The 26,074-nt window shown below is 45.4% G+C and overlaps 1 protein-coding gene across 4 annotated transcripts in view; it reads right to left on the minus strand.

Annotated features, from left to right (window-relative positions):
• TMEM209 (transmembrane protein 209) overlaps positions 1–26,074 on the minus strand; it is a 107,285-nt gene that overhangs the window by 51,648 nt on the left and 29,563 nt on the right. For all 4 annotated transcript variants that reach the window (XM_077264431.1, XM_077264433.1, XM_077264434.1 and 1 more), the window contains 5 exons: positions 25,121–25,296; positions 20,619–20,690; positions 20,435–20,531; positions 3,019–3,144; positions 320–417 (listed from right to left, as the gene is read on the minus strand). In XM_077264431.1, the coding sequence (XP_077120546.1) occupies positions 320–417; positions 3,019–3,144; positions 20,435–20,531; positions 20,619–20,690; positions 25,121–25,296 (569 nt within the window). The remainder of the gene's footprint in view (positions 1–319; positions 418–3,018; positions 3,145–20,434; positions 20,532–20,618; positions 20,691–25,120; positions 25,297–26,074) is intronic.

The following is a 26,074-nucleotide window of genomic DNA, read 5'->3' on the forward strand; positions in this document are numbered from 1 at the left end:
TATTGCCACACGTCGCAACCGTCGTGCGACGGTTGCGTCGTGTTTTGGTGGACCGCCACCACAAAAAGTTACATGTAACGTTTTTTTTGCGCGTCGAGACCGCCATTTTCGACCGCGCATGCGCGGCTTAAACTCCGCCCCCTCCTCCCTGGACCTTGCAATGGGGCAGTCTTAAGACTGCTTCCGCTGCCCACGTTGGGCATTTTTTTCACAGTATGCGTCGGTATGTCGGGCCGACGCAGCGCGACGGCCCCGTACCGACGCTATTGTGAAAGCAGCCTTAAATTCAAGGAACCTGTGTTTATGAAGACTACCATACCGCAGAGTCTGTAGGAAGGTCAGTATCCCATTTCCGGCCTTTAAAATCTCCACCTCCATTCCACCGGTAAGAGCTCATGCATCCACCATGGGACAGTTCTAGAAGAAAAAAGAAACATAAGCAGGAACCAAACTGCCTTAAATCACTAATTCCTTCCCGCCATATATGGGAGCAGATGAATGTAGCCAGACCCTGGATGTGACATGCAGCCACAAACAGCTGTTGGTGGAGCAGAGTTCTGCCTGTGATTTCTAACATGTTAAATGCTGCTGTCAGTCTCTGAAGTATGGTCTGAATAGCAGACCCCAGTGTGCCTCCTACGGACAACTAAGGATGAACTGGTTCTGTCTGGAGCCAGTGGGTGGTGTATACTGCAGAGGAGGAGCTATCTTTTCTTATATCCACTTAGTGTCAGCCAGGGTTGGACTGGGCCACCAGAGAACCGGTGGATTCTCCGGTGGGCCCAGGCCCTGACACCTGCTGGCATACAGGGCCAGTAGCTGCCTAGGGCCCCCAGCCAGTGGGGTGTCGCTAATAGCGGCACACCACACAGTTGCTATGGGGCCTCCAGTGCCAGCGGAACAGCAGCGGGTGACATGAAGTCTAAGCCTGTTCCTGCTGCTAAAGTGAAATTAATATTTAGTCTTTCCCATGCCTCTTTGGGCGTGGAAAGGAGTGACTTCACTTTAAAAGCGGGCAGTGTTTGCCGCAGGCTGCAGCTAACTCTGCCCGCTATCAGTGCCCCCGCACCTCCAGGGACACCCCAGTGCGTGCCGCATTCTAATGGAAGAGAGAGCGTCAGATGACGCTCCTTCTCCCATCATTCCCCTCGCCTCTGACACACAGCGGGTGCGCGATGACGTCACTTCATTGCGTACCTGCTGTGTGCCGGGCAGACTGCAGAGCAGCTCCTGACATATGAGCAGAGCCGCCGCCAGAATCAGCGTGGGAGCGAGGAGAGGCGAGTAATGTTTTTGGTATATGTATGTGAGCTGCGTGATACCCTAAGGGGGGGGGGAGGGAGCTGCGTGATACCCTATGGGGAAGGAGCTGCGTGATACCCTATGGGGAGGGAGCTGTGTGATACCCTATGGGGAGGGAGCTGCGTGACACCCTATGGGGATGAAGCTGTGTGATACCCTATGGGGAGGGAGCTGCGTGATACCCTATGGGGAGGGAGCTGCGTGATACACTATGCCCTACCGCCGCGGATGACTGAGTTTCAGTGCCGAGGAAAGCGCGCCCACTCTATTGTTCTGCTGCAGGTCAGGTATTGCAGCGTGGACGGTGCAGGGATAGAGTGATAAACCTCAATCCACCATCCCTTTGTTAGGGAGGTGGAGAGGAACCGTCCGCCTCCTTGTGCCATCCGCTTTAACAGTGGTGGGACAGTGAGGGATGCTCGGACGCCAAAGAGAGGGGCCTCTGTAAATCCACGGAGTTCAAGCCCCCGGGTAGACAGGGCCAGTTGTCCGGCAATAGGCCTGGCTGGGAAAGAGGGTACGTGGAGGCGACACTCCATGTGCTCGTCCGTTGAAGGTGTGGGGAAATTGGTGCCCTTGAAGGGCCCCGTCGCCCCTAAGAATTAGCCCAGGCTTGGCATCCCACGTCGCAGGAGAGGCGACACTCTCCGTGCTCGCCTGTTGATGGTTCGGGGAGATCAGAACCTTGAAAGGATCCGTCGCCCCATTCGTCCGTGGAATAAAATAAAATCAAAAATGTAAAAATAAAATAATAAAGAGTGTTCGGTCTGAATAGCAGACCCGTCCGTGTGCCTCCTATGGACACTAAGCAAGAACTGGTTAGCTGAGAGCCAGCAGGAGGGTGTATACTGCAGGGGAGGAGCTAACTTTCTTTTTATCACTTAGTGTCAGCCTCCTAGTGGCAGCAGCATACACCCACGGTCTGTGTCCCCCAATGAGGCGAAGGAGAAATATGAAATTGTTGAGGATAGACAACCTCTAAGGTATGCTTTTAATGTATCCCAGACTAGACTGATATTACGAAGCTCGGGGTGTGTCGCTATAAAGCAGTCAAGCTGATTTGTTATTCTGTCATATGGGCCAATTAGCTTAAGCCAAAGAGAGTTTAATTTCCATAGAGGTTAGTGCACCGTCTGATCAGATTTAAGCTTGAGCACCACCAGGCTATGATCCAAAATACCCCTATTCCAATGGTCCACACTTTCTAACCAAAGCAATTCCACCTTTTTATTCACCATGCTCCCTACATGGTAAAACTGACTTTTGAGCCCTGAACTGACGTTTTTATTGACAAATTTGTGGTTTTGATTGCCTCTTATTGCAATGTTGGGGTGGCCCAAAAACAATTCTGGCCATTTATTTTTTATTATGTCGTTTGCCGTTTTGATTAATTTATTTTAGATTTGATAAATCGTACATTTTCTGAGAGCGGCAATACCAAAATGTGTATTTTTTTGCTTTATTTTTACTCTCACTGCTTTCTATGAGCGAAAAATTATGCAAAACGCAGAAAGAATTGACTTGCTGCAGTTTTTTTTAAATGAGCAGTTTTCCTATTTAATCAGAAAAAAAAGCAATCATGTGCATGAGATTTTTTCAAATCTATATCTTTTGGTGGTAATGTAAAATTCAGCATTTAATTTGCATAAATAGTATAAAAATGTGTCAAATCTGTGTCTCTGTCTCTTCAGCACATTATATCCCTTAAGTCCTTACCTTTAATTCTTTCAAAGAGGTATTCTTGATTTGGAGTGATGTCCAGGTACTGAACAATAACATTGAGTGAAGGGATTAGCGGTGCCTTTACAATAGCGGCTTGCTTCAAACTGCTAATACTGGACTCTAGATATAAACACAAACATTCAGCGTCTTACAGGGTGTACTACAAGTCAGGTATATATTTCACATTGCTCTCTTGCTCCACATTCAACATGATGAATTTAAACTACAAACCAATTATCTAGAAGGCACAATACTACATAAACAGTCATGAGAAACAAAGTACCTAGACTTTGAATTCATTAGTATTACGTATCAGGACAAGACAACACATCCAACCACAGATTAACCCCTTAAGCCCCGAGTGTGGTTTGCACGTTAATGACCGGGCCAATTTTTACAATTCTGACCACTGTCCCTTTATGAGGCTATAACTCTGGAACGCTTTGACAGATCTTGGCGATTCTGACATTGTTTTCTCGTGACATATTGTACTTCATGTTAGTGGTAAAATTTATTCTATATAACTTGCGTTTATTTGTGAAAAAAACGGAAATTTGGTGAAAATTTTGAAAATTTCGCAATTTTCCAACTTTGAATTTTTATGCCCTTAAATCACAGACATATGTCACGCAAAATACTTAATAAGTAACATTTCCCACATGTCTACTTTACATCAGCACAATTTTGGAACCAACATTTTTTTTGTTAGGGAGTTATAAGGGTTAAAATTTGACCAGAAATTTCTAATTTTTACAACACCATTTTTTTTTTAGGGACCACATCTCATTTGAAGTCATTTTGAGGGGTCTATATGATAGAAAATAACCAAGTGTGACACCATTCTAAAAACTGCACCCCTCAAGGTGCTCAAAACCACATTCAAGAAGTTTATTAACCCTTCAGGTGTTTCACATGAATTTTTGGAATGTTTAAATAAAAATGAACATTCAACTTTTTTTCACACAAAATTTATTTCAGCTCCAATTTGTTTTATTTTACCAAGGGTAACAGGAGAAAATGGACCCCAAAAATTGTTGTACAATTTGTCCTGAGTACGCTGATACCCCATATGTGGGTGTAAACCATTGTTTGGGCGCATGGCAGAGCTTGGAAGGGAAGGAGCGCCATTTGACTTTTCAATGCAAAATTGACTGGAATTGAGATGGGACGCCATGTTGCGTTTGGAGAGCCCCTGATGTGCCTAAACACTGAAACCCCCTACAAGTGACACCATTTTGGAAAGTAGACCCCCTAAGGAACTTATCTAGATGTGTGGTGAGCACTTTGACCCACCAAGTGCTTCACAGAAGTTAATAATGCAGAGTCGTAAAAATAAAAAATCATATTTTTTCACAAAAATGATCTTTTCGCCCCCAATTTTTTATTTTCCCAAGGGTAAGAGAAGAAATTGGACCCCAAAAAATGTTGTGCAATTTGTCCTGAGTACGATGATACCCCATATGTGGGTGTAAACCATTGTTTGGGCGCATGGCAGAGCTTGGAAGGGAAGGAGCACCATTTGACTTTTCAATGCAAAATTGACTGGAATTGAGATGGGACGCCATGTTGCATTTGGAGAGCCCCTGATGTGCCTAAACATTGAAACCCCCCACAAGTGACACCATTTTGGAAAGTAGACCCCCTAAGGAACTTATCTAGATGTGTTTTGAGAGCTTTGAACCCCCAAATGTTTCACTACAGATTATAACGCAGAGCCGTGAAAATAATTTTATTTTTTTTTCTCAAAAATGATTTTTTAGCCCCCAGTTTTGTATTTTCACAAGGGGAACAGGATAAATTAGACCCCAAAAGTTGTTGTCCAATTTGTCCTGAGTACGCTGATACCCCATATGTGGGGGGGAACCACTGTTTGGGTGCATGACAGAGCTCGGAAGGGAAGGAGCGCCATTTGGAATGCAGCCTTAAATGGATTGGTTTGCAGGCGTCACGTTGCATTTGCAGAGCCCCTGATGTACCCAAACAGTACAAACCCCCCACAAGTGACCCCATATTGGAAACTAGACCTCCCAAGGAACTTATCTAGATGTGTTGTGAGAACTTTGAACCCCCAAGTGTTTCACTAGTTTATAACGCAGAGCCGTGAAAATAAAACATCTTTTTTTTCCCCACAAAAATTATTTTTAGCCCCCCCAATTTTTATTTTCCCAAGGATAACAAGAGAACTTGGACCCCAGAAGTTGTTGTTCAATTTGTCCCGAGTACGCTGATAACCCATATGTTGGGGTAAACCCCTTTTTGGGCGCACGGGAGAGCTCGGAAGGGAAGGAGCACTGTTTTACTTTTTCAACGCAGAATTGGCTGGAATTGAGATTGGACGCCATGTCGCGTTTGGAGAGCCCCTGATGTGCCTGGACAGTGGAAACTCCCCAATTCTACCTGAAACCCTAACCCAAACACACCCCTAGCCCTGACACACCCATAATTCTAATCCCAACCCTAATCCAAACCGTAAATGTAATCCAAACCCTAACCCTAACTTTAGCCCCAACCCTAACTTTAGCCCCAACCCTAACCCTAACTTTACCTCCAACCCTAGCCCTAACCATAACTTTAGCCCCAACCCTAACCCTATTGGTAAAATGGAAATAAATACATTTTTTTAATTTTATTATTTTTCCCTAACTAAGGGGGTGATGAAGGGGGATTTGATTTACTTTTATAGCGTTTTTTATATCGGATTTTTATGATTGGCAGCTGTCACACACTAAGGCTTGTTTCACACTTGCGTTTTTATCTGCATGCATGCGTGAAAAAACGCATGTAAACGCGGTAAAACGCATGCGTTTTTTAGACGCATGCGCTTTTATAGAAAAACACAAGAAAACACAAAACACAAGAAAACACAAGAAAAAACAAGTAAACCCTAACCGTGACTGAAATACGTGGCACTGAAATACGTGGCACTGAAATACGTGGCACTGAAATACGTGGCACTGAAATACGTGGCACTGAAATATGTGGCACTGAAATACATGATACGTGGCACTTAAATACGTGGCACTGAAATACGTGATACGTGGCACTGAAATACGTGGCACTGAAATACGTGGCACTGAAATACGTGGCACTGAAATACGTGGCACTGAAATACGTGGCACTGAAATACGTGGCACTGAAATACGTGGCACTTAAATACGTGGCACTATGACTGTCAGAAAATGTTCATTAAACGGTTAGGGGTGAGGTTAGGGGTAGAGTTAGGGTTAGGATCCCTTTATCACCTTGATGGTGGTGGGTGGCTTTTCAGTGTGTTTTCTGTTTTTTTTCGATAAAAACGCATGCGTTTTTAACGCAAACAAACGCATGTGCTTAAAAACGCATGCGTTTACATAGACCGCAATGCATTTTTTTGCAGCGAAAAAACGCATGCGTTTTTTTGCGGCAAAAAAACGCCGCAAGAAAATACTGCAGGTTGTATTTCTGAAAATGAACGCATGAATTTGAAAACGCAACCAAACGCGTACAAAAAAACAAATGCGTTTTCAATGTTAAATATAGGGAAAAAATGCATGCTTTTTTTGTGCAAAAAACGCTGCAGACAAAAACGCAAGTGTGAAACCAGCGACGCTTTTTATAGCAAAAAAGTTTTTGCGTCTCCACATTTTGAGAGCTATAATTTTTCCATATTTTGGTCCACAGTCATGTGAGGTCTTGTTTTTTGCGGGACGAGTTGATGTTTTTATTGGTAACATTTTCGGACACGTGATCACTTTTTATTCCGATTTTTGTGAGGCAGAATGACGAAAAACCTGCTATTCATGAATTTCTTTTGGGGGAGGCGTTTATACCGTTCCGCGTTTGGTAAAATTGATAAAGCAGTTTTATTCTTCGGGTCAGTACGATTACAGTGATACCTCATTTATATCATTTTTTTATGTTTTGGCGCTTTTATACGATAAAAAACTATTTTATGGAAAAAATAATTATTTTGGTATCGCTTTATTCTCAGGACTATAACTTTTTTATTTTTTTGCTAATGATGCTGTATGGCGGCTTGTTTTTTGCGGGACAAGATGACGTTTTCAGCGGTACCATGATTATTTATATCCATCTTTTTGATCGCGTGTTATTCCACTTTTTATTCGGCGGTATGGTAATAAAGCGTTGTTTTTTTGCATCGTTTTTTTTGCCGCGGCCATCTTGGATCCGGGACCTGCAGCGAGGAAGGAGGTAGGAGACCCTCGCAGCAACGCGATCACATTGCGTTGCTCCGGGGGTCTCAGGGAAGCCCGCAGGGAGCCCCCTCCCTGCGCGATGCTTCCCTATACCGCCGGTACACTGCGATCATGTTTGATCGCGGTGTGCCGGGGGTTGATGTGCCGGGGGCGGTCCGTGACCGCTCCTGGCACATAGTGCCGGATGTCAGCTGCGATATGCAGCCGACACCCGGCCGCGCTCCCCCCGTGAGCGCGGCCGATCGCGTATGATGTACTATCCCGTCACTGGGAATTAAGTCCCAGGTCACCTTGACGGGATAGTACGTCAGATGGGATTAAGGGGTTAACACCACGTGACAAAACAGGATTGTTGGTTGCTTACCGTAAAATCTGTTTCTCGAAGCCTCCATTGGGGACACAAGAACCATGGGTTTAAACTGCTGCCACTAGGAGGCTGACACTATGCACAAAAAAAGTTAGCTCCTCCTCTGCAGTGTACACCCCACCGACTGGCATTATACACTTCAGTTAGTGAGAAAGCAGTAGGAGATAAATAACAAGGTTGAAAACCATAACCACAAACATGAGAACTGTAAACGTGAGAACAGTCAGAGCATAGAACAAGAGAAACTGAATAACATGGGAGGGTGCTGTGTCCCCCAATGGAGGCTCCGAGAAACAGATTTTACGGTAAGCAACCAAAAATCCTGTTTTCTCTATCGCCTCTCATTGGGGGACACAGGAACCATGGGACGTCCAAAAGCAGTCCCTGGGGTGGGAAAAACAGACTTTCATCAGGTCAGAGGACTCACCACTGCCACCTGCAAAATCCTTCTGCCTAGGCTGGCGTCCGCTGAAGCGTAGGTATGGACCTTGTAAAATTTGGCGAACGTGTGGGATGGAAGACCAGGTTGCCGCTTTGCAAAAGTGTAGGGCGGAAGCCATGTGGTGTACCGCACAGGAGGCGCCGACTACGCCCGGGTAGAGGGAGGAGGCACTCTGTTCTTGACCCGGTAAGCCTCCAAAATTGCCGATCTGATCCAGCGAGCAATAGTCGCCTTGGAAGCCAGCAAGCCTCTGCGCGTGCCATCAGAAATTACGAAAACAGAATCCGTCTTCCGGAAAGAGGACGTTCTATCCAGGTAGATCCTCACTGCCCTGACGAGGTCCAGCTTGTTCAACGATCGCTCCAGAGGATGAGTCGGAGCTGGACAAAAGGAAGGTAGAACAATGTCCTCCTTGAGGTGGAATGTGGAAACCACCTTAGGAAGAAAGGAAGGCGGAGACCTGAGGACCACCTTGTCCTGGTGGATGACCAAGAAAGGAGGTCGGCAAGAGAGCCGCCAACTCGGAAACGCGGCGGATAGAAGTGATGGCCGCAAGAAAGGCCACCTTCCAAGACAGAACTGATAGGGGAACCTCCCTGAGAGGCTCAAAGGGGGAAACCCTCAGAACGTCCAGTACCAGATTTAAATCCCATGAATCCACAGGGGCCCTGTACAGAGGGACAGCATGGGCCACTCCTGGAAGGAAGGAAGGTCTTAACCTGTGGCCGAGAAGATAAAGTCTTCTGAAAAAGGTTGGAGAGCGCAGAAACCTGGCCCTTCAGGGAACTAAGAGCAAGGCCCGAATCCAATCCTGCCTGAAGGAAGGCCAAAACGGAAGGCAGGGAAAAGGACATAGGTGAAACGCATTTGGACTCGCACCAACGGAAATAAGCCTTCCAGGTACGATAGTAAATCCTGGAAGACTAAGGCTTTCTAGCCTGGATCATGGTGTGAATCACTCGGTCCGAGAGGCCGGATGCTCTTAGAACTGCGGTTTCAACAGCCACGCCGTTAAACTGAGCAACCGAGAATTCGGGTGGCAGATAGGACCCTGAGACAGCAGATCGGGCCTGTCCAAGGGGCGTCCGTGAGAAGATTGACGATGTCCGCAAACCAAGCTCTCCTGGGCCAATCCGGGGCAATCAGAATGACAGGCACTCCTTCCGCTTTGATCTTTTTCAACAGCTTGGGAAGTAAGGGCAGGGGTGGGAACAGATAGAGCAGCACGAACTGCGACCAAGGAATGGCTAGAGCGTCGATGCCCACCGCGAGGGGGTCGCGAGACCTGGAGACGAACCGAGGAACCTTCCTGTTCATTCGGGACTCCGTGAGGTCCACGTCCGGAGTCCCCCATCGAAGACAAATCTGATGGAAAACCTCCGGATGCAAGGACCCATTCCCCTGCCGAGGAAGTCGGCAGCCCAATTGTCCACGCCGGGGATATGCACCGCGGATATCACCGGAATCGTTGCCTCTGCCCAGAGGAGGATCTTGGATACCTCAGCCAGGCGCTCCGAGTCCCCCCCTGATGGTTGACATATGCCACCGCCGTGGCATTATCCGTCTGGATTCGGACTGGTAGACCCCTGAGAATCCTTTCCCAGTGACGAAGGGACAGAAAGATGGCCCGAATCTCGAGGACATTGATTGGCAGAGTTGACTCCTGCGCCGACCAACGACCCTGAACAGTCAGGTGGCGAAACACCGCACCCCAGCCGAGCAGGCGTCAGTCGTCACCACTTGCCAGTGAACTGGAAGGAAGGACCTGTCCTGGGAGATGAGAGGGGACGTCAGCCACCAGTTGAGAGACCGTTTGACCCGGGGAGAGAGTCGAATTGGACGATCCAGGGAAAAGACAGACCTGTCCCACTGAGACAGGATGGCTTCCTGAAGAGGCCGCGAGTGAAATTGGGCGAAGGGAATCGCTTCCAATGTTGCTACCATCCTCCCCAGAACCTTCATGGCCGATCGGAAGGAAGGAAACCGAGGACCCTGGAGCAAGTGTACGTTCCGACGAAGGATGGATCTCTTGTCTTCGGGAAGGAAGACCTTGGCCTGACAAGTGTCGAAGAGCATGCCCAGAAAAACGATGCGCTGAGAAGGAATAAATCAGGACTTTTTCCAGTTGACCAGCCACCCGAAGCGGGCTAGGGTGTCGAGGACAATGGACAGACTTCCGTGAGCTTGAGAAAAGGACGGGGCCTTGATGAGAATGTCGTCGAGGTACGGAAACAGAACCAGGCCTCTGACCCTCAGGATGGCTATCAGCGCTGCCGTAATCTTCGTGAAAACCCTGGGAGCGGTTGCAAGACCGAACGGCAAGGCGACGAACTGAAAATGGTCCTGGAGCACCGCAAAGCACAGGAATCGGTTATGTCCCGGGAATATCGGGACATGGAGGTAGGCATCCTGAATATCTATGGAACACAAATTCATGAGCCTCCATGGAAGCAATTACTTTGAGATCCAGAATGGGACGAACCTTGCCGTTTTTTTTCGGTACCACAAAAAGATTTGAATAGAAACCTGTGAACCGTTCTTTTTCTGGGACGGGAACGATTATCCCGGATTTGAGGAGAGAAGCGATGGCTGCGAAGAAACCTGGAACTAGAGCAGGATCTCTTGGAGGTCGTGATTCAAAGAAACGACACCAGGGCCGTGAAAAGGAACTCTATTTTGTATCCTGAGGATACAACTTGACTGACCAAAGCATCCTCCACTGAGGAGATCCAGACGTCTCTGAAGAAGAGAAGACGGCCACCCAGCTTGGGATGTGGGCTAAGGTCTTGTCGTGAGTCATGCCGAGGTGGGTCTTCCAGGCCCAGACCTGGAGGATCTACCTTGGGAGTAGCGAGAACGCCAGGAAGCCGTGGGTCTAAAGCAGAGGTGTCAAACTGCATTCCTCGAGGGCCGCCAACAGGTCATGTTTTCAGGATTTCCTTGTATTGCACAGGTGATAATTTAATCACCTGCACAGAATGATTCCAGCACCTTGTGGAATGCTAAGGAAATCCTGAAAACATGACCTGTTGGCGGCCCTCGAGGAATGCAGTTTGACACCTCTGGTCTAAAGGATACCTTCTTCTCTTGACGTGCCTGTGGCCTCTGCTGTTGGGAAAAGGAATCGAAACGACGAAAGGACCGAAATTGCCGCCTAGGAGGAGGACGGCGAGGTTTAGACTGGGGAAGAAGGGAGCTTGTGCCCCCTGTGGCGTCCTTAATAATTTGGTCCAGCTTGGAACCTAAAATATGTGATCCTTGAAAAGGCAGGCAGGCTGGTAAGGGACTTTTTTGAGGATAGATCCGCTTGCCAGGCCTTGAGCCAAACGGTGCGACGTATGGCAACATTACTGGACGCCTGAGCAGCACAAGACGCGGCGTCCAGGGAAGCGGAAACCAAATATTCCCCCGTATGAGAAATCTGGGTGGTAAGTTCCACCAGCTGCTCTGGTGGAGCTCCAGCCAGAATGCCAAGACGGAGTTGATTGGTCCATTCGGATACAGACTTCGAAACCCAGGTGGAAGCAAAGGCCGGGCATAGGGAAGACACGGCCGCTTCGAAAGCCGACTTCGCAAAGGATTCAATAATCCTGTCGTTGGAATCTTTCAGAGACGCGCCTCCAGACAGCGGAAGGACTGTGTTGGTGTAAAGTCTAGAGACTTGAAGATCCACAGAGGGCAAAGTAGTTCAGTTGGCGATGACATCCGGAGTAAAGGGATATAAGACGCCATGGCGCTTTCCTCTTTGAAAACGTCTGATCGGATTCTCCCATTCTCTGGCCATAAGCACATCAAATTCACCTTGTTTGGACCGTCTAAACGAAACTGCCTGCTCCGCGAGTTCCGTAGAGGAATCTTTGGTGCCACAGGTCTGATTGATCTCTCCAATGAGATTCTGAACCGAATCCCTCATGCTAGCGATTTGGTTCGAGTCCAGCTCCACATTATCCTCCGAAGGAGCGTCAGAGAACGCCTCGCCTGACTCGGGGGAGGAGGACCGGGGGGAAGTCGACGGCAGAGAAGGACCGTGAGGCGAGATGGAACGGGAAGAGGACTCAGACCAGCCTTCCTGTCTGGATCTTTTGCGGCCCATAGTGGAAGGCTCGGACGGGGCTTCCTGCGACCTGCTGGCTACTGCGGGAGCCTGTAGGGGTAACCTATCAAGCACGGACACAAGGGCCTGTGACACCCGTGTTAGGTCCGCTACCGATTGTGACAGAAGAAGCCCAAACTGGAGTGGGGGCGTCACTCTCAAGCGGGGGCAGCCGGGGGATCCTGGACGGTGGGCATAGTGGGGTTGCTGCAGGCCTGACAGAGGGGAGAGGACTGACCTGAGGGAAGTTTGCAGTTACAGCCAGGACTGGTTTTCTGAGCACGCTGGTGTGCTTGGGGTCTTGGTCCTGCTGTCAGATTTATGAGGATACGGGGTGGCAGTACACGCCGAACTCCTAGTCCGTAATGTGGGATTACAGTTGTGACTTCACACTGTATCCCTCCGGAATACCTGAAAAAAAAAAAAAAAAAAAAACCACGACGCACATTGAGGTAGATAAGGGTCTACTGAAAGACCCGTGTCCACCTCCTACTGACACTAAGCTAAACTGAAGCTCATAATGCCAGTCGGTGGGGTGTACACTGCAGAGGAGAAGCTAAATTATTATGTGCATAGTGTCAGCCTCCTAGTGGCAGCAGCATACACCCATGGTTGCTGTGTCCCCCAATGAGGCGATAGAGAAAGTCAAAAGGCGCTCCTTCCCTTCCGAGCTCTGCCATGCGCCCAAACAGTGTTTTACCCCCACATATGGGGTATCGTCGTACTCAGGACAAATTGTACAACCACTTTTGGGGCCCAATTTCTCCTATTTTTTTTTGTGAAAAAAAGTTAAATGTTCATTTTTTAAAACATTCCAAAAATTCCTGTAAAGCACCTAAAGGGTTAATAAACTTAAATGTGGTTTTGAGCACCTTGAGGGGTGCAGCTTTTAGAATGGTGTCACTTTTTGTTATTTTCTATCATATAGACCCCTCAAAGTGACTTCAAATGAGATGTGGTCCCTAAAAAAAAAAAAAAAATGGTGTTGTAAAAATGAGAAATCGCTGGTCAATTTTTAACCCTTAGGGTATGTTCACACGATCCTGATTTCAATCCTTTTTTTTCAGGACAAAAACCGCAGCTCTTGGCAGAAAACGCAGGTGCGTTTTTGGTGCGTTTTTGGTGCGTTTTTGATGCGGTTTTTGATGCGGTTTTTAGTGCGGTTTTTTATGCAGTTTTCTCTGCAGATTGTCTGTGTTTGACACAAATAAAGCTTTAACTGCAGTGGGGGAAAAAAAAAAAAGAAATGATGTCATTTCCTTGTCCAACCCTTTTCTTCTTCCATCCTCCATTTTGGGACTAAACACCAAAATGAGTGGACGTGTTTTGAATGACAGCGCTCCGCAGAGTGCTGAGCGTAGGCCAGATCACAGCCCGCGGATCCAGCTCTATCCAGCTATTTAAGTCTACGTTCACATTTGCGGTCTGCGCCGCAGCGTCGCCGCATGCGTCATGTGCCCCTATATCTAACATGGGGGCGCATGGACATGCGTCGCACTTGCGTTTTGCGCCGCATGCGTCACTGCAGCGCACGCATCCGGGCGCAGAAAGTTGCATTTTTGCTGCGTCCAATATCAATCAAAAAAAGGACGCATGCGGCGCAAAACGCAGCGTTGTGCATGCGTTTTGCTGCGTTTTGGTTTGCGTTGTGTGTTGCGGCGCCGACGCTGCGGCGCACAACGCAAATGTGAACATAGCCTAAGTGCCACGTATTTAAGTGCCACGTATCACGTATTTAAGTGCCACGTATTTCAGTGCCACATATTTACGTGCCACGTATTTCAGTGCCACATATTTCAGTGCCACGTATCACGTATTTAAGTGCCACGTATGTCAGTGCCACATATTTCAGTGCCACGTATCACGTATTTCAGTGCCACGTATTTCAGTGCCACGTATTTCAGTGCCACGTATTTCAGTGCCACGTATTTCAGTGCCACGTATTTCAGTGCCACGTATTTCAGTGCCACGTATTTCAGTGCCACGTATTTCAGTGCCACGTATTTCAGTGCCACGTATTTCAGTGCCACGTATTTCAGTGCCACGTATTTCAGTGCCACGTATTTCAGTGCCACGTATTTCAGTGCCACGTATTTCAGTGCCACGTATTTCAGTGCCACGTATTTCAGTGCCACGTGCCACGTATTTAAGTGCCACGTATTTAAGTGCCACATATCACGTATTTCAGTGCCACATATCACGTATTTCAGTGCCACGTATTTAAGTGCCACGTGCCACGTATTTAAGTGACGTGCCACGTATCAAAGTGCCACGTATCACGTAGTTCAGTGCCACGTGCCACGTATTTAAGTGACACGTGCCACGTATTTAAGTGACACGTGCCACGTATCAAAGTGCCACGTATCACGTATTTCAGTGCCACGTATCAAAGTGCCACGTATCACGTATTTAAGTGACACGTGCCACGTATTTAAGTGACACGTGCCACGTATCAAAGTGCCACGTATCACGTATTTCAGTGCCACGTGCCACGTATCAAAGTGCCACGTATCACGTATTTAAGTGACACGTGCCACGTATCAAAGTGCCACGTATCACGTATTTCAGTGCCACGTATTTAAGTGACACGTATCACGTATAAGTGCCACGTGTCACGTATTTAATTGCCACGTATTTAAGTGCCACGTATCCCACGAAGATTTTCCATGGAGAACAGACACATCCAGAGATATGTCTGCTCTCCACGGCTGCAGCAACACACTGACAGGAGCCATAGTTCCTGTCGGTGTGTCACTGCGCATGCGCGAGCGAGTTTACCGGCGGTCGTTGACCCCGGCACTCTCGCTTAACGGCAGTGCTGCGTGGGAAAGTTCAACGCAGCTGTACTGCTGTTAACCGAGACGCCGGAGTCATTGAACTCCGGTACGCGATACACTGCTAGGAGCTTCGCTCCTGGCAGTGTATCGCCGGAGAGCAGCCGATCGGCGTGGGACACTTGTTTTATGGATTCTGCGGACAGGGAGTATGAATTTGATTTTTTATTTTGTGATTTTTTCCTGGAGGATCGAGGGCTTCGCCTACAAGTGTGCTGTTGGTGAGTATATACTCTATGTTATGTGTTGTATGTACTGTACTGTGTGTCATGTATGTGTATTGTGTGTAGGTGTTTTGTGTAACTTTACAATTGTGCTAAGTCGCCGGACACAGGGACAACTCTCCCATCCTAATACCGGATGGGAGTAGTAGTCCCATACGGCGACTTAGCACAATGGTGGCACTAGCGTCGCATGGGGACACACACGCACGCACACACACACACACACACACACACACACACATATACCAAATCAATCACGATCCCCATGCGACGGTATGCCTCCATGTCTCTCCGCCCAAGCACTTCCGCCCACGCACTTCCGGCCGCTTCCCCGCACTTCCGGCTGCAGCGGTTCTGCACCACAAACCGCAATAAAACCCGCAGATATATTTTTGATCTGCGGGTTTTACTGCGGGTTTGACCTCACAATGGAGGTCTATGGGTGCAGAACCGCTGCAGTTTCGGGCAAAGAAGTGACATGCTCCTTCTTTTTTCCCGCACCGATTCATCGCGGCTTTTTAAGGGAAATTCAGGACCGTGTGCACAGTGGTTCCTGTTTTCCATAGGGGTACATTGTAATGTACCCTGCATGGAAAACAGCTGCGGAACCGCAGCGGCAGAACCGCTGCGGTTCTGCAGTAAAAAACGCAGTGTGAACATGGCCTTACAATTCCCTAACAAAAAAAAAAATTTTGGTTCCAAAATTGTGCTGATGTAAAGTAGACATATGGGAAATGTTACATATTAAGTATTTTATGTAAGATATCTCTGTGATTTAAGGGCATGAAAATTCAAAGTTGGAAAATTGCAAAATTTTCTACATTTTCGCCAAATTTCCATTTTTTTCACAAATAAACGCAAGTAATATCAAAGAAATTTTACCACTATCATGAAGTACAATATGTCACGAGAAAACAATGTCAGAATCACCGGGATCCATTCAAGCGTTCCAGAGTTCTAACCTAAAATGGACTGTGGTCAGAAAGGTAAAAATTAGCCCGGTCATTAACGTGCAAACCACCCTTGGGGTAAAGGAGTTAATGAGCGGTAACAGTGAAAGCTGAACGCAGGAACAAGCTGCCAGCGTCAGACCATCTCATCGGAGAAGTAGGGAACGCGCCGGGAGGGTGAGTATAACAGGGGAGGGTGAGAACTGCGATATTCACCTGTCCTCGTTCCATCGCAGCGCACCGCTGTGTCTTCCGCGTCATCTGCCTGTGACGTTCAGGTCGTAGGGCGCGAAGATGTGTTAAGTGTGCTCGCCGCCCTCTGCCTGAACAGTCACTGCAGAGAGACGGAAGACAGAGCGGCCCACGGTGGTGGAACGGGGACAGGTGAATATCACAAGAGCCGATGTCCCCGCCTGCTCAGGACAAGTGGTGAGTATGTCTTTTTTTTTTTTTTAATCACAGCAGCAGCATATGGGGCAAATGTTTCTATGGAGCATCTTATGGGACCACAATCAACCTTTATGCAGCATTATATGGGGACATTTTCTATGAGGCATCTTATGGAGCCATAATCAACCTTTATGCAGCATTATATAGGGCATATTTTTGTATGGAGCATCTTATGGGGCCCATCAAACTTTAAGCATTATATGGGGCATATTTTATTATGGAGCATCTTATGGGGCCCATCATGAACTTTATGGAGCATTATATGGGGCGTATTTTGTATGGAGCATTATATGGGGCTTCTGATACAATATGGATATTCAAAAACACAACCTACGGATGTCTCAATTTTACTTTTCTTGGTATCTATTTTTATTTTTGAAATTTACCAGTAGCTGCTGCATTTCCCACCCTAGGCTTATACTCGGGTCATTAAGTTTTCCCAGTTTTTTGTGGCAACATTACGGGTCTCAGCTTATACTCGGGTTGGCTTATACTCAAATATACGGTATATTTCTAATATTATTGCACCTACTATTATTTTGGGATATGATCTTGGAACTGGGAATATCCCTTTAATCCCGGGCCATTTTCCATTAATGCGTTTTCGTTTTTTGCTCCTCTTCTTCCCAGAGCTATAACTATTATTTTTTGGTTAAAATGGCCATGTGAGGGCTTGTTTTTTGAGGGACAAGTTGTACTTTTGAACACCACCAATGGTTTTAACATATCGTGTACTGGAAAACGGGAAAAAAATCCAAGTGCAGTAAAATTGCAAAAAAAGTGCAATTCCACCGTTTGTTTTTTTTTTTTTACTATACCATGTTCACTAAATGCTAAAACTGACCAGCCATTATGATTCTCCAAGTAATTACGAGTTCACAGACAACAAACATGTCTAAGTTCTTTTTAATTTAAGTGGTGAAAAGGTGTATATATATAAAAAAATAAAAACCCCATTTTCCGAGACCTGTTGCGTCTCCACTTTTCGTGATCTGGGGTTGGGTGAGAGCTTATCTTTTGTGCGCTGAGAGGACGTTTTTATTGATACCATTTTGGTGCAGATATTATCTTTTCATCGCCAGTTATTGCATTTTATTGCAATGCAGCAGGGACCAAAAATGTAATTCTGGCGTTTTAACTTTTTTTCTCGTTATGCTGCTTAGCGATCAGGTGAATTCTTTTTTTATATTAATAAATCGGGCGATTCTGAATGCGTCAATACCAATTATGTGTATGTTTGATTTTTTTGTTTTATTTTGATTGGGGGGGGGGGTTGATTTGAACTTATATTTTTCTGTTATTAATATTTTTACAAACATTTAGTTTTTTACTTTTTGCATGCTTCAATAGTCTCCATAGGAGACTATAAGCTGCCATAATCCGATGTGGGTGGGTTTTCCAGCATGCTTCACTGAAGCGCGGAGTTAAGTGCTGCTGTCAGAGACTGATTGCAGCATTTAATGGATTAACAGCCGTGGGTGGACCGCGATTCCACCTGCAGCTGTTAGAGGTACAAAACAGCTGACATGTGCCAGGAAAGGTGTGGGCTCAGTGTCGGAGCCCACATCAAAGGGAGGGATTCCGACGTGGGCATATTACGTTCAACGTCGGAAAGGGGTTAAATCTTTTTTTTTAATCATGATACATGGAGCTTCATTTTTATGTCACTGTCTTATGCTTCTTTTTTATGATATCGGGTCATACTGGTGTAGAAATAATGGAAACAAGCATATCTCCATTTTTTTGTTATTTTTATGACCACACATTATTAGTAATATACCGTATATACTCGAGTATAAGCCAACCCGAGTATAAGCCGACCCCCCTAATTTTGCCACAAAAATCTGGGAAAACGTATTGACTCGAGTATAAGCCTAGGGTGGAAAATGCAGCAGCTACCGGTAAATATCAAAAATAAAAATAGATACCAATAAAAGTAAAATTAATTGAGACATCAGTAGGTTAAGTGTTTTTGAATATCCATATTGAATCAGGAGCCCCATATAATGCTCCATACAGTTCATGATGAGCCCCATAAGATGCTCCATATTAAAATATACCCCATATAATGCTGCACAAAGGTTAATAATGGCCCCATAAGATGCTCCATAGAAACATTTTCCCCGTACAATGGTGCATAAAGGTTGATGGCCCCATAAGATGCTCCACACATTATGGCCCCAATAAGATGCTCCACACATTATGGCCCCATAAGATGCTCCACACATTATGGCCCCTTAAGATGCTCCACACAATATGGCCCCATGAGATGCTCCACACATTATGGCCCCATGAGATGCTCCACACATTATGGCCCCATGAGATGCTCCACACATTATGGCCCCATGAGATGCTCCACACATTATGGCCCCATGAGATGCTCCACACATTATGGCCCCATAAGATGCTCCACACATTATGGCCCCATGAGATGCTCCATACATTATGGCCCCATGAAATGCTCCACACACTGTGGCCCCATAAGATGCTCCACACATTATGGCCCCATAAGATGCTCCACACATTATGGCCCCATGAGATGCTCCACACATTATGGCCCCATGAGATGCTCCACACATTATGGCCCCATGAGATGCTCCACACATTGTGGCCCCATGAGATGCTCCACACATTATGGCACCATAAGATGCTCCACACATTATGGCACCATAAGATGCTCCACACATTATGGCACCATAAGATGCTCCATACATTATGGCCCCATAAGATGCTATACACATTATGGCCCCATAAGATGCTCCACACATTATGGCCCCATACAATGCTCCATACATTGTGGCCCCATGAGACGCTCCACACATTATGGCCCCATACAATGCTCCATACATTGTGGCCCCATAAGATGCTCCACACATTTTCCCCATTAGCTGTTGCTGCGATTAAAATAAAAAATAAAAAAATCACATACTCCCCTCTCTTCGCTCAGGCCCCCGCCACTTGCGATAATCACCTTCCTCGTTCCATCGCTGCGCGCTGCTCTGTCTTCCATCCTCTGCACAGACTGTTCAGGCAGAGGGCGGCGCTCAGTAATCGCGTCATCACGCCCTCAGACCTGAACAGTCACAGCCAGAGGACGGAAGATAGAGCAGCGCACAGCGGTGGAACGAGGAAGGTGACTATCGTGCAATGCTCACCTCCCCTCATATACTCATCTGCTCCCGGCACGGTCCCTGGCAGCGTCTCACTGTCAGATGGTCTCCGGGAGCCGGCGGCATCTTCCTGTGTTCAGCGGTTACGTACCGCTCATTACAGTAATGAATATGCGTGCATATTCATTACTGTAATGAGCGGTACCACGTAACCACTGAACACAGGAAGAGCTGCCCGGAGACCATGGGACATGCAGGGACCACGCCAGAAGCAGGCGAGTATGTGACAGACGCTGCTCCCCCTCACCCGCCGACCCCACGACGACACTGACTCGAGTATACGCCGAGAGGGTCACTTTTAGCTCAAAAAAGTGGGCTGAAAATCTCGGCTTATAAGAGAGTATATACGGTACATTTAAAAAGGTACTCCCAATTCTCTAAGCTCTGAGCTACTGCCACATTTCAGAAAACATACATCTAAAAGTCGCGGGAGGCCAATAGTGTGACTAGCTTCAGTGGCTGGTCCACAGCAGCTTCTATGTTTTCTCTGCAACACTGCAGCATACACACCTGTTTGAAATGAAAGGGCCAGTGGCCGATTCATGCTTGCAGTGGCTTGGGCACCATTAACCAGCTGTCCAGTCACTTTTAAATAATCTCTATTTCAAAAGCACTGGAGAATACTTATACCATTCTTCTATAATATACATATATTAACAGCACTCAATGATTCAAATTATTTACCTCCTATTTGCAGCTCAGGACACCCAAGCCTTCTCATCTGCATGTTAACCGTTTCCATCTCTTCAACCAATGGAACCAAAATAGTTTCATTTATCCACTAAAAGAAAAAAAAAAAAAAATAGGAAAATGAACAGATATTTTTTTTCTTGTAGAAATGGCAGATTTCAAATAAAGTATGACATACATTGCGGAGCTTTTCAGTCCATGAATCCATGTGATCCAAAATTTGACGGTTCATTGTTACTCTTGCCCAGATCTACAAAGAAAAATGAAAGTTATTTATTCTACTAAATAGGTTTATTACTATTATTGATTGCCTCCTATACTTAGGAAGTTTTTGTATGTTGCAGAAAAAGCAGCTGTCAAAACTATAGTTGTCATGGCCAGGTATTGCAGATACAGCCCTATTCCAATACCCAATTCCCAACACCAATAAAAGCTGATTGGAGGAGGTGATGGGTGTCAAACGCCCATCAATCAAATTTTGCTAACCAATCAATAAAATAAGTAGTGGCCAACCCCTTTAACCCCTTCACCCCGAAGCCTGTTTTCACCCAAGTGACAGGGCCAATTTTTACAATTCTGACCACTGTCACTTTATGAGGTCATAACTCTGAAACGCTTCAACGGATCCTGGTGATTCTGACATTGTTTTCTCGTGACATATTGTACTTCATGATAGTGGTAAAACTTCTTCGATAAGACTTGCATTTATTTGTGAAAAAAACTAAAATTTGTAGAAAATTATGAAAATTTAGCAATTTTCAAACTTTTAGTTTTTATGCCCTTAAATTAGAGAGTTATATCACATAATATAGTTAATAAACAACATTTCCCACATGTCTGCTTTACATCAGCACAATTTTGGAAACACAATTTTTTTTTTTTGTTAGGGAGTTATAAGGGTTAAAAGTTGACCAGCGATTTCTCATTTTTGCAACAAAATTTTCAAAACCATTTTTTTTACGGACCACCTCACACTTGAAGTGACTTTGAGGGGTCTATATGACAGAAAATGCCCAAAAGTGACACCATTCTAAAAACTGCACCCCTCAAGGTACTCAAAACCACATTCAAAAAGTTTATTAACCCCTCAGGTGCTTCACAGGAATTTTTGGAATGTTTAAAAAAAATTGAACATTTAACTTTTTTTTCACAAAATTTTTACTTCAGATCCAATTTGTTTTATTTTACCAAGGGTAACAGGAGAAATTGGACCACAAAAGTCGTTGTACAATTTGTCCTGAGTACGCCGATACCCCACATGTTTGGGTAAACCATTGATTGGGCACATGGCAGAGCTCGGAAGGGAAGGAGCGCCATTTGACTTTTCAATGCAAGATTTGCTGGAATTGAGATCGGAACCCATGGCTCGATTGGAGAGCCCCTGACGTGCCTAAACAGTGGAAACCCCCACAAGTGACACCATTTAGGAAAGTAGACCCTCTAAGGAACTAATCTAGATGTGTGTTGAGCACTTTGAACCTCCAAGTGCTTCACAGAAGTTTATAATGTAAAAAAAAATGTCATATTAATTTTCACAAAAAATGATCTTTTTGCCCCCAATTTTTTATTTTCCCAAGGGTAACAGGATAAATTGGACCTCAAAAGTTGTTGTGCAATTTGTCCTGAGTACGCTGATACTTCATATATGGGGATAAACCACTGTTTGAGCGCATGGCAGAGCTCGGAAGGGAAGGAGCACAGTTTGACTTTTCAATGCAAAATTGGCTGGAATTGAGATCGGAACCCATGTCGCCTTTGGAGAGCCGCTGACATGCCTAAACAGTGGAAACCCCCCACAATGGACCCCATTTTGGAAAGAAGACCCCCTAAGTAACTTATCTAGATGTGTGGTGAGCACTTTTAACCCCCAATTGTTTCACTAAAGCTTAGAATGTAGCGCTGTGAAAATTTCTTTCCACAAAATGATGTTTCAGCCCGCAATTTTTTTTTCCCCAAGGGTAACAGGAGAAATTGGACCACAAAAGTTATTGTCCAATTTGTCCTGAGTATGCTGATATCCCACACATGGGGGGGGAACCACTGTTTGGGCGCACGGCAGAGCTCGGAAGGGAAGGAGCGCCGTTTGAAATGCAGACTTAGATGGATTGGTCTGCAGGTGTCATGTTGCATTTGCAGAGCCCCTGATGTACCTAAACAATAGAAACCCCCCACAAGTGACCCCATATTGGAAACTAGACCCCCCAAGGAACTTATCTAGATGTGTTGTGAGAACTTTGAACCAACAAGTTTATAACGCAGAGCCGTGAAAATAAAAAAAAAAATTTTTTCCACGAAAATGATATTTTAGCCCCACGTTTTTATTTTCCCCAAAAGTTGTTGTCCAACTTGTCCTGAGAACGCTGATACCCCATATGTTGGGGGGGACCACTGTTTGGGCGCACAGGAGAACTCGGAAGGGAAGGAGCACTGTTTTACTTGTTCAAAGCAGAATTGGCTGGAATTGAGATCTGACGCCATGTCGCGTTTGGAGAGCCCCTGATGTGCCTAAACAGTGGAAACCCCCAATTCTAACTGAAATCCTAACCCCAACCTTAACCCCAGCCCTAACCCCAACCCTAACCCTAGCCCTAACTCTAGCCCTAACCGTAGCCCTAACCCTAATGGGAAAATGGAAATATATACATTTTTTAAAATTGTATTATTTTTCCCTAACTAAGGGAGTGATGAAGGGGGGTTTGATTTACTTTTATAGCGTTTTTTTTGCGGATTTTTATGGTTGGCAGCCATCACACACTAAAAGACGCTTTTTATTACAAAAAATAGTTTTTGCATCACCACATTTTGAGAGCTATAATTTATCCATATTTTGGCCCACAGAGTCATGTGAGATCTTGTTTTTTGCGGGACGAGTTGCCGTTTTTATTGGTACCATTTTCGGGCACATGACATTTTTTGATCGCTTTTTATTCCGATTTTTGGGAGGCGGAATGAACAAAAACCAGCAATTCCTGAAATTCTTTTAGGGGGGGGGGGGCGTTTATACCTTTCCACGTGTGGTAAAATTGATAAAGCAGCTTTATTCTTCAGGTCAGTACGATTACAGCGATACCTCATTTATGTAATTTTTTTATGTTTTGGCGCTTTTACACAATAAAAACTATTTTATATAAAAAAATAGTTTTTGCATCGCTTTATTCTGAGAGCTATAACATTTTTATTTTTCTGTTGATGATGCTGTATGGCGGCTTTTTTTTTGCGGGACAAGATGACGTTTTCAATGGTACCATGGTTATTTACATCTGTCTTTTTGATCGTGTGTTATTCCACTTTTTGTTCGCCTTTATGATAATAAAGCGTTGTTTTTTGCCTTGTTTTTTATTTTTATTTTTTGCGGTGTTCACTGAAGGGGTTAACTAGTGGGATAGTTTTATAGAGCGGGTCGTTACGGACGAGGCGATACCAAATATGTGTACTTTTATTGTTTTGGTTTTTTTATTTACAAAAATAAATGGAATTACTGGGAAATGGTTTTTTTTCTTTATTTGGGGATTTTTTTATTTTATTTTTTATACATTGTACTTTTTTTTTTTACTTTTTACCATTGTCCCAGGGTGGGACATCACTGTTTTAGATCAGATCGTTGATCTGTCAGTGTGCATAGCACTCTGTCAGATCAACGATGTGACAGGCACGTTCCAGAGGCTTGCCGGCGCCTGCTATTAGGAACTCTCAGCAGGCGCCGGCAAGCCAGGTCAGTAAATGACCCGGAAGGAGTCCCGCGGCCATCTTGGATCCGGGACTCCTTCCAGGTCACCGGAGCAGCGCGATCTCATCGCGTTGCTCCGGTGGGAGAGCGCAGGGAGCCCCCGTCCCTGCGCGATCCACCTCTATGCCGCTGTCATTATTAACAGCGGCATCAGAGGGGTTAAATGCCCGCGATCGGCGATAGCGCCGATCGTGGGCATTGCTGCGGGGTGTCAGCTGTCATATACAGCTGACACCCGCACCCGATCACCGCGGCGCTCAGCGCGAGACCGCGGTTATCGGTCCGCCGTACTAGTACTGCGGCTGGCACAAATGCAGTGCCGGCAGCGCCGTATTAGTACAGCGGATGGCGCGAAGGGGTTAAAAGTGAATTTCCACCTCCAAATCCTTTCCCAATATGCAGTAGGTGTAAAAATAATAATATTGGCAAATGCCTCCAATTAGAGATGTAGTATGGTTTTTCTGGTTTTCTAGGTCTCTGTCCACATGAGAAGGCAGTGCTGGACTTTAGGTATCCATGGTTAGTGGTCGTAACCATAGTAAACTGAGGTTCTACAATGCCTGCACAAGAGGAAGGACATAGCGAATCAAAAAAATCCTATACTACATTTCTTATTGGAGGTATTTGCAAATATTATACCTTCTACATATTGGGATAGTATCTTGGAGATACTTGGGAATACCCTTTTAAAGGTTACAAATTGCATGAGTGGTTGTAAATTGCAAGCTACCGTAATTTTTAAGTGTAACAATAGAAATCATGAGTATGAAAGTTTATAAAGAAAGGATAGTTCTTACCTACGAAATCATTTGAGGAAACAAACATTTATTACAGTGTGATTGTTCAGAACATCTCCTCTAGCATAATAAACCATCAAGAATAATATTAAATGAATGTAGTAAAAAAGAAAAAAAACAGCACTATTTATGGAAATGTCTCATTTGTTACTGTACCTCTTCTGCTGCTTGCTTGGAGCCAAGATCTGCCTCATCCTTGTGTGCAGAAGGAGCTGGAGACCTGCATGCCAGCTGGTATTGGTATTTCCTGAGAGTGTGAGCATAATCTCCCATGGAGCGGCTATAATTCCAGAAGGTTGGGCTGCTTGATGTTGAGCTGGATTCTGGACTCCCTAAATTTCCATTCAGAAAGGGTATTGAAGAGAAAATTCCCATAGGACAAACAACAGTTCTGCACTATTCAGATGCAGGGTTCCATATGTATCAGCCAGTAAACATATACAGTGGCATGCTAAGATTTGGGCACCCCTGGTCAAAATTACTCTTATTGTGATCAGTTTAGCAAGTTTAAAATTAAAATGATCTCTAAAAGGCCTAAAGTTAAAGATAATAATTAGGAAAACACAGCAGTTCTGGAATTCCGGTGGTGCACAAGTAAAATAACCAAATTTGTCAGCTGCGATGTAGAAATACTTGGCACTCATATAGGTATATCCAAGAACTTATTTATTGAATGTAGAAATTCCAGAAAAATAAGACGTTTAGGTCAATACCTGACCTTCATCAGTCATCTGGATAGGGGAGATCTGTGTGGAAGAGCGCTGTGTGAGGGTCTGCGGTGTCCATTGCAAAGACAGGAAGAGCGCCTCTACCATTTTCAGATTGTTAGGCAGCTGCTTAGAGGAGCCCATGGCGGCTGTTTTTTGGCACATGGTTAGAGAAGGCTGGGAAATTTGTATCCCCTGGCCTTTCCTAATGAGGATAGTGAACAATCTATAACTAACAGACTAAGGTCTTAAACCTTGGTCAAAGTTATCTGAGCACACACATCTATAAGGGTGCCCAAACTTCTGCATTGGCCCGTTTTCCTATTTTTAATTTTTAAAATGTAAAAAATGAAAAATGGTTTTTTTCCTTAAAATATAAAGGAAATATGTCATCTTTAATTTT

This window comes from Ranitomeya variabilis, chromosome 5, assembly GCF_051348905.1.
Source record: "Ranitomeya variabilis isolate aRanVar5 chromosome 5, aRanVar5.hap1, whole genome shotgun sequence".
In the NCBI taxonomy this organism is placed as follows: domain Eukaryota; kingdom Metazoa; phylum Chordata; class Amphibia; order Anura; family Dendrobatidae; genus Ranitomeya; species Ranitomeya variabilis.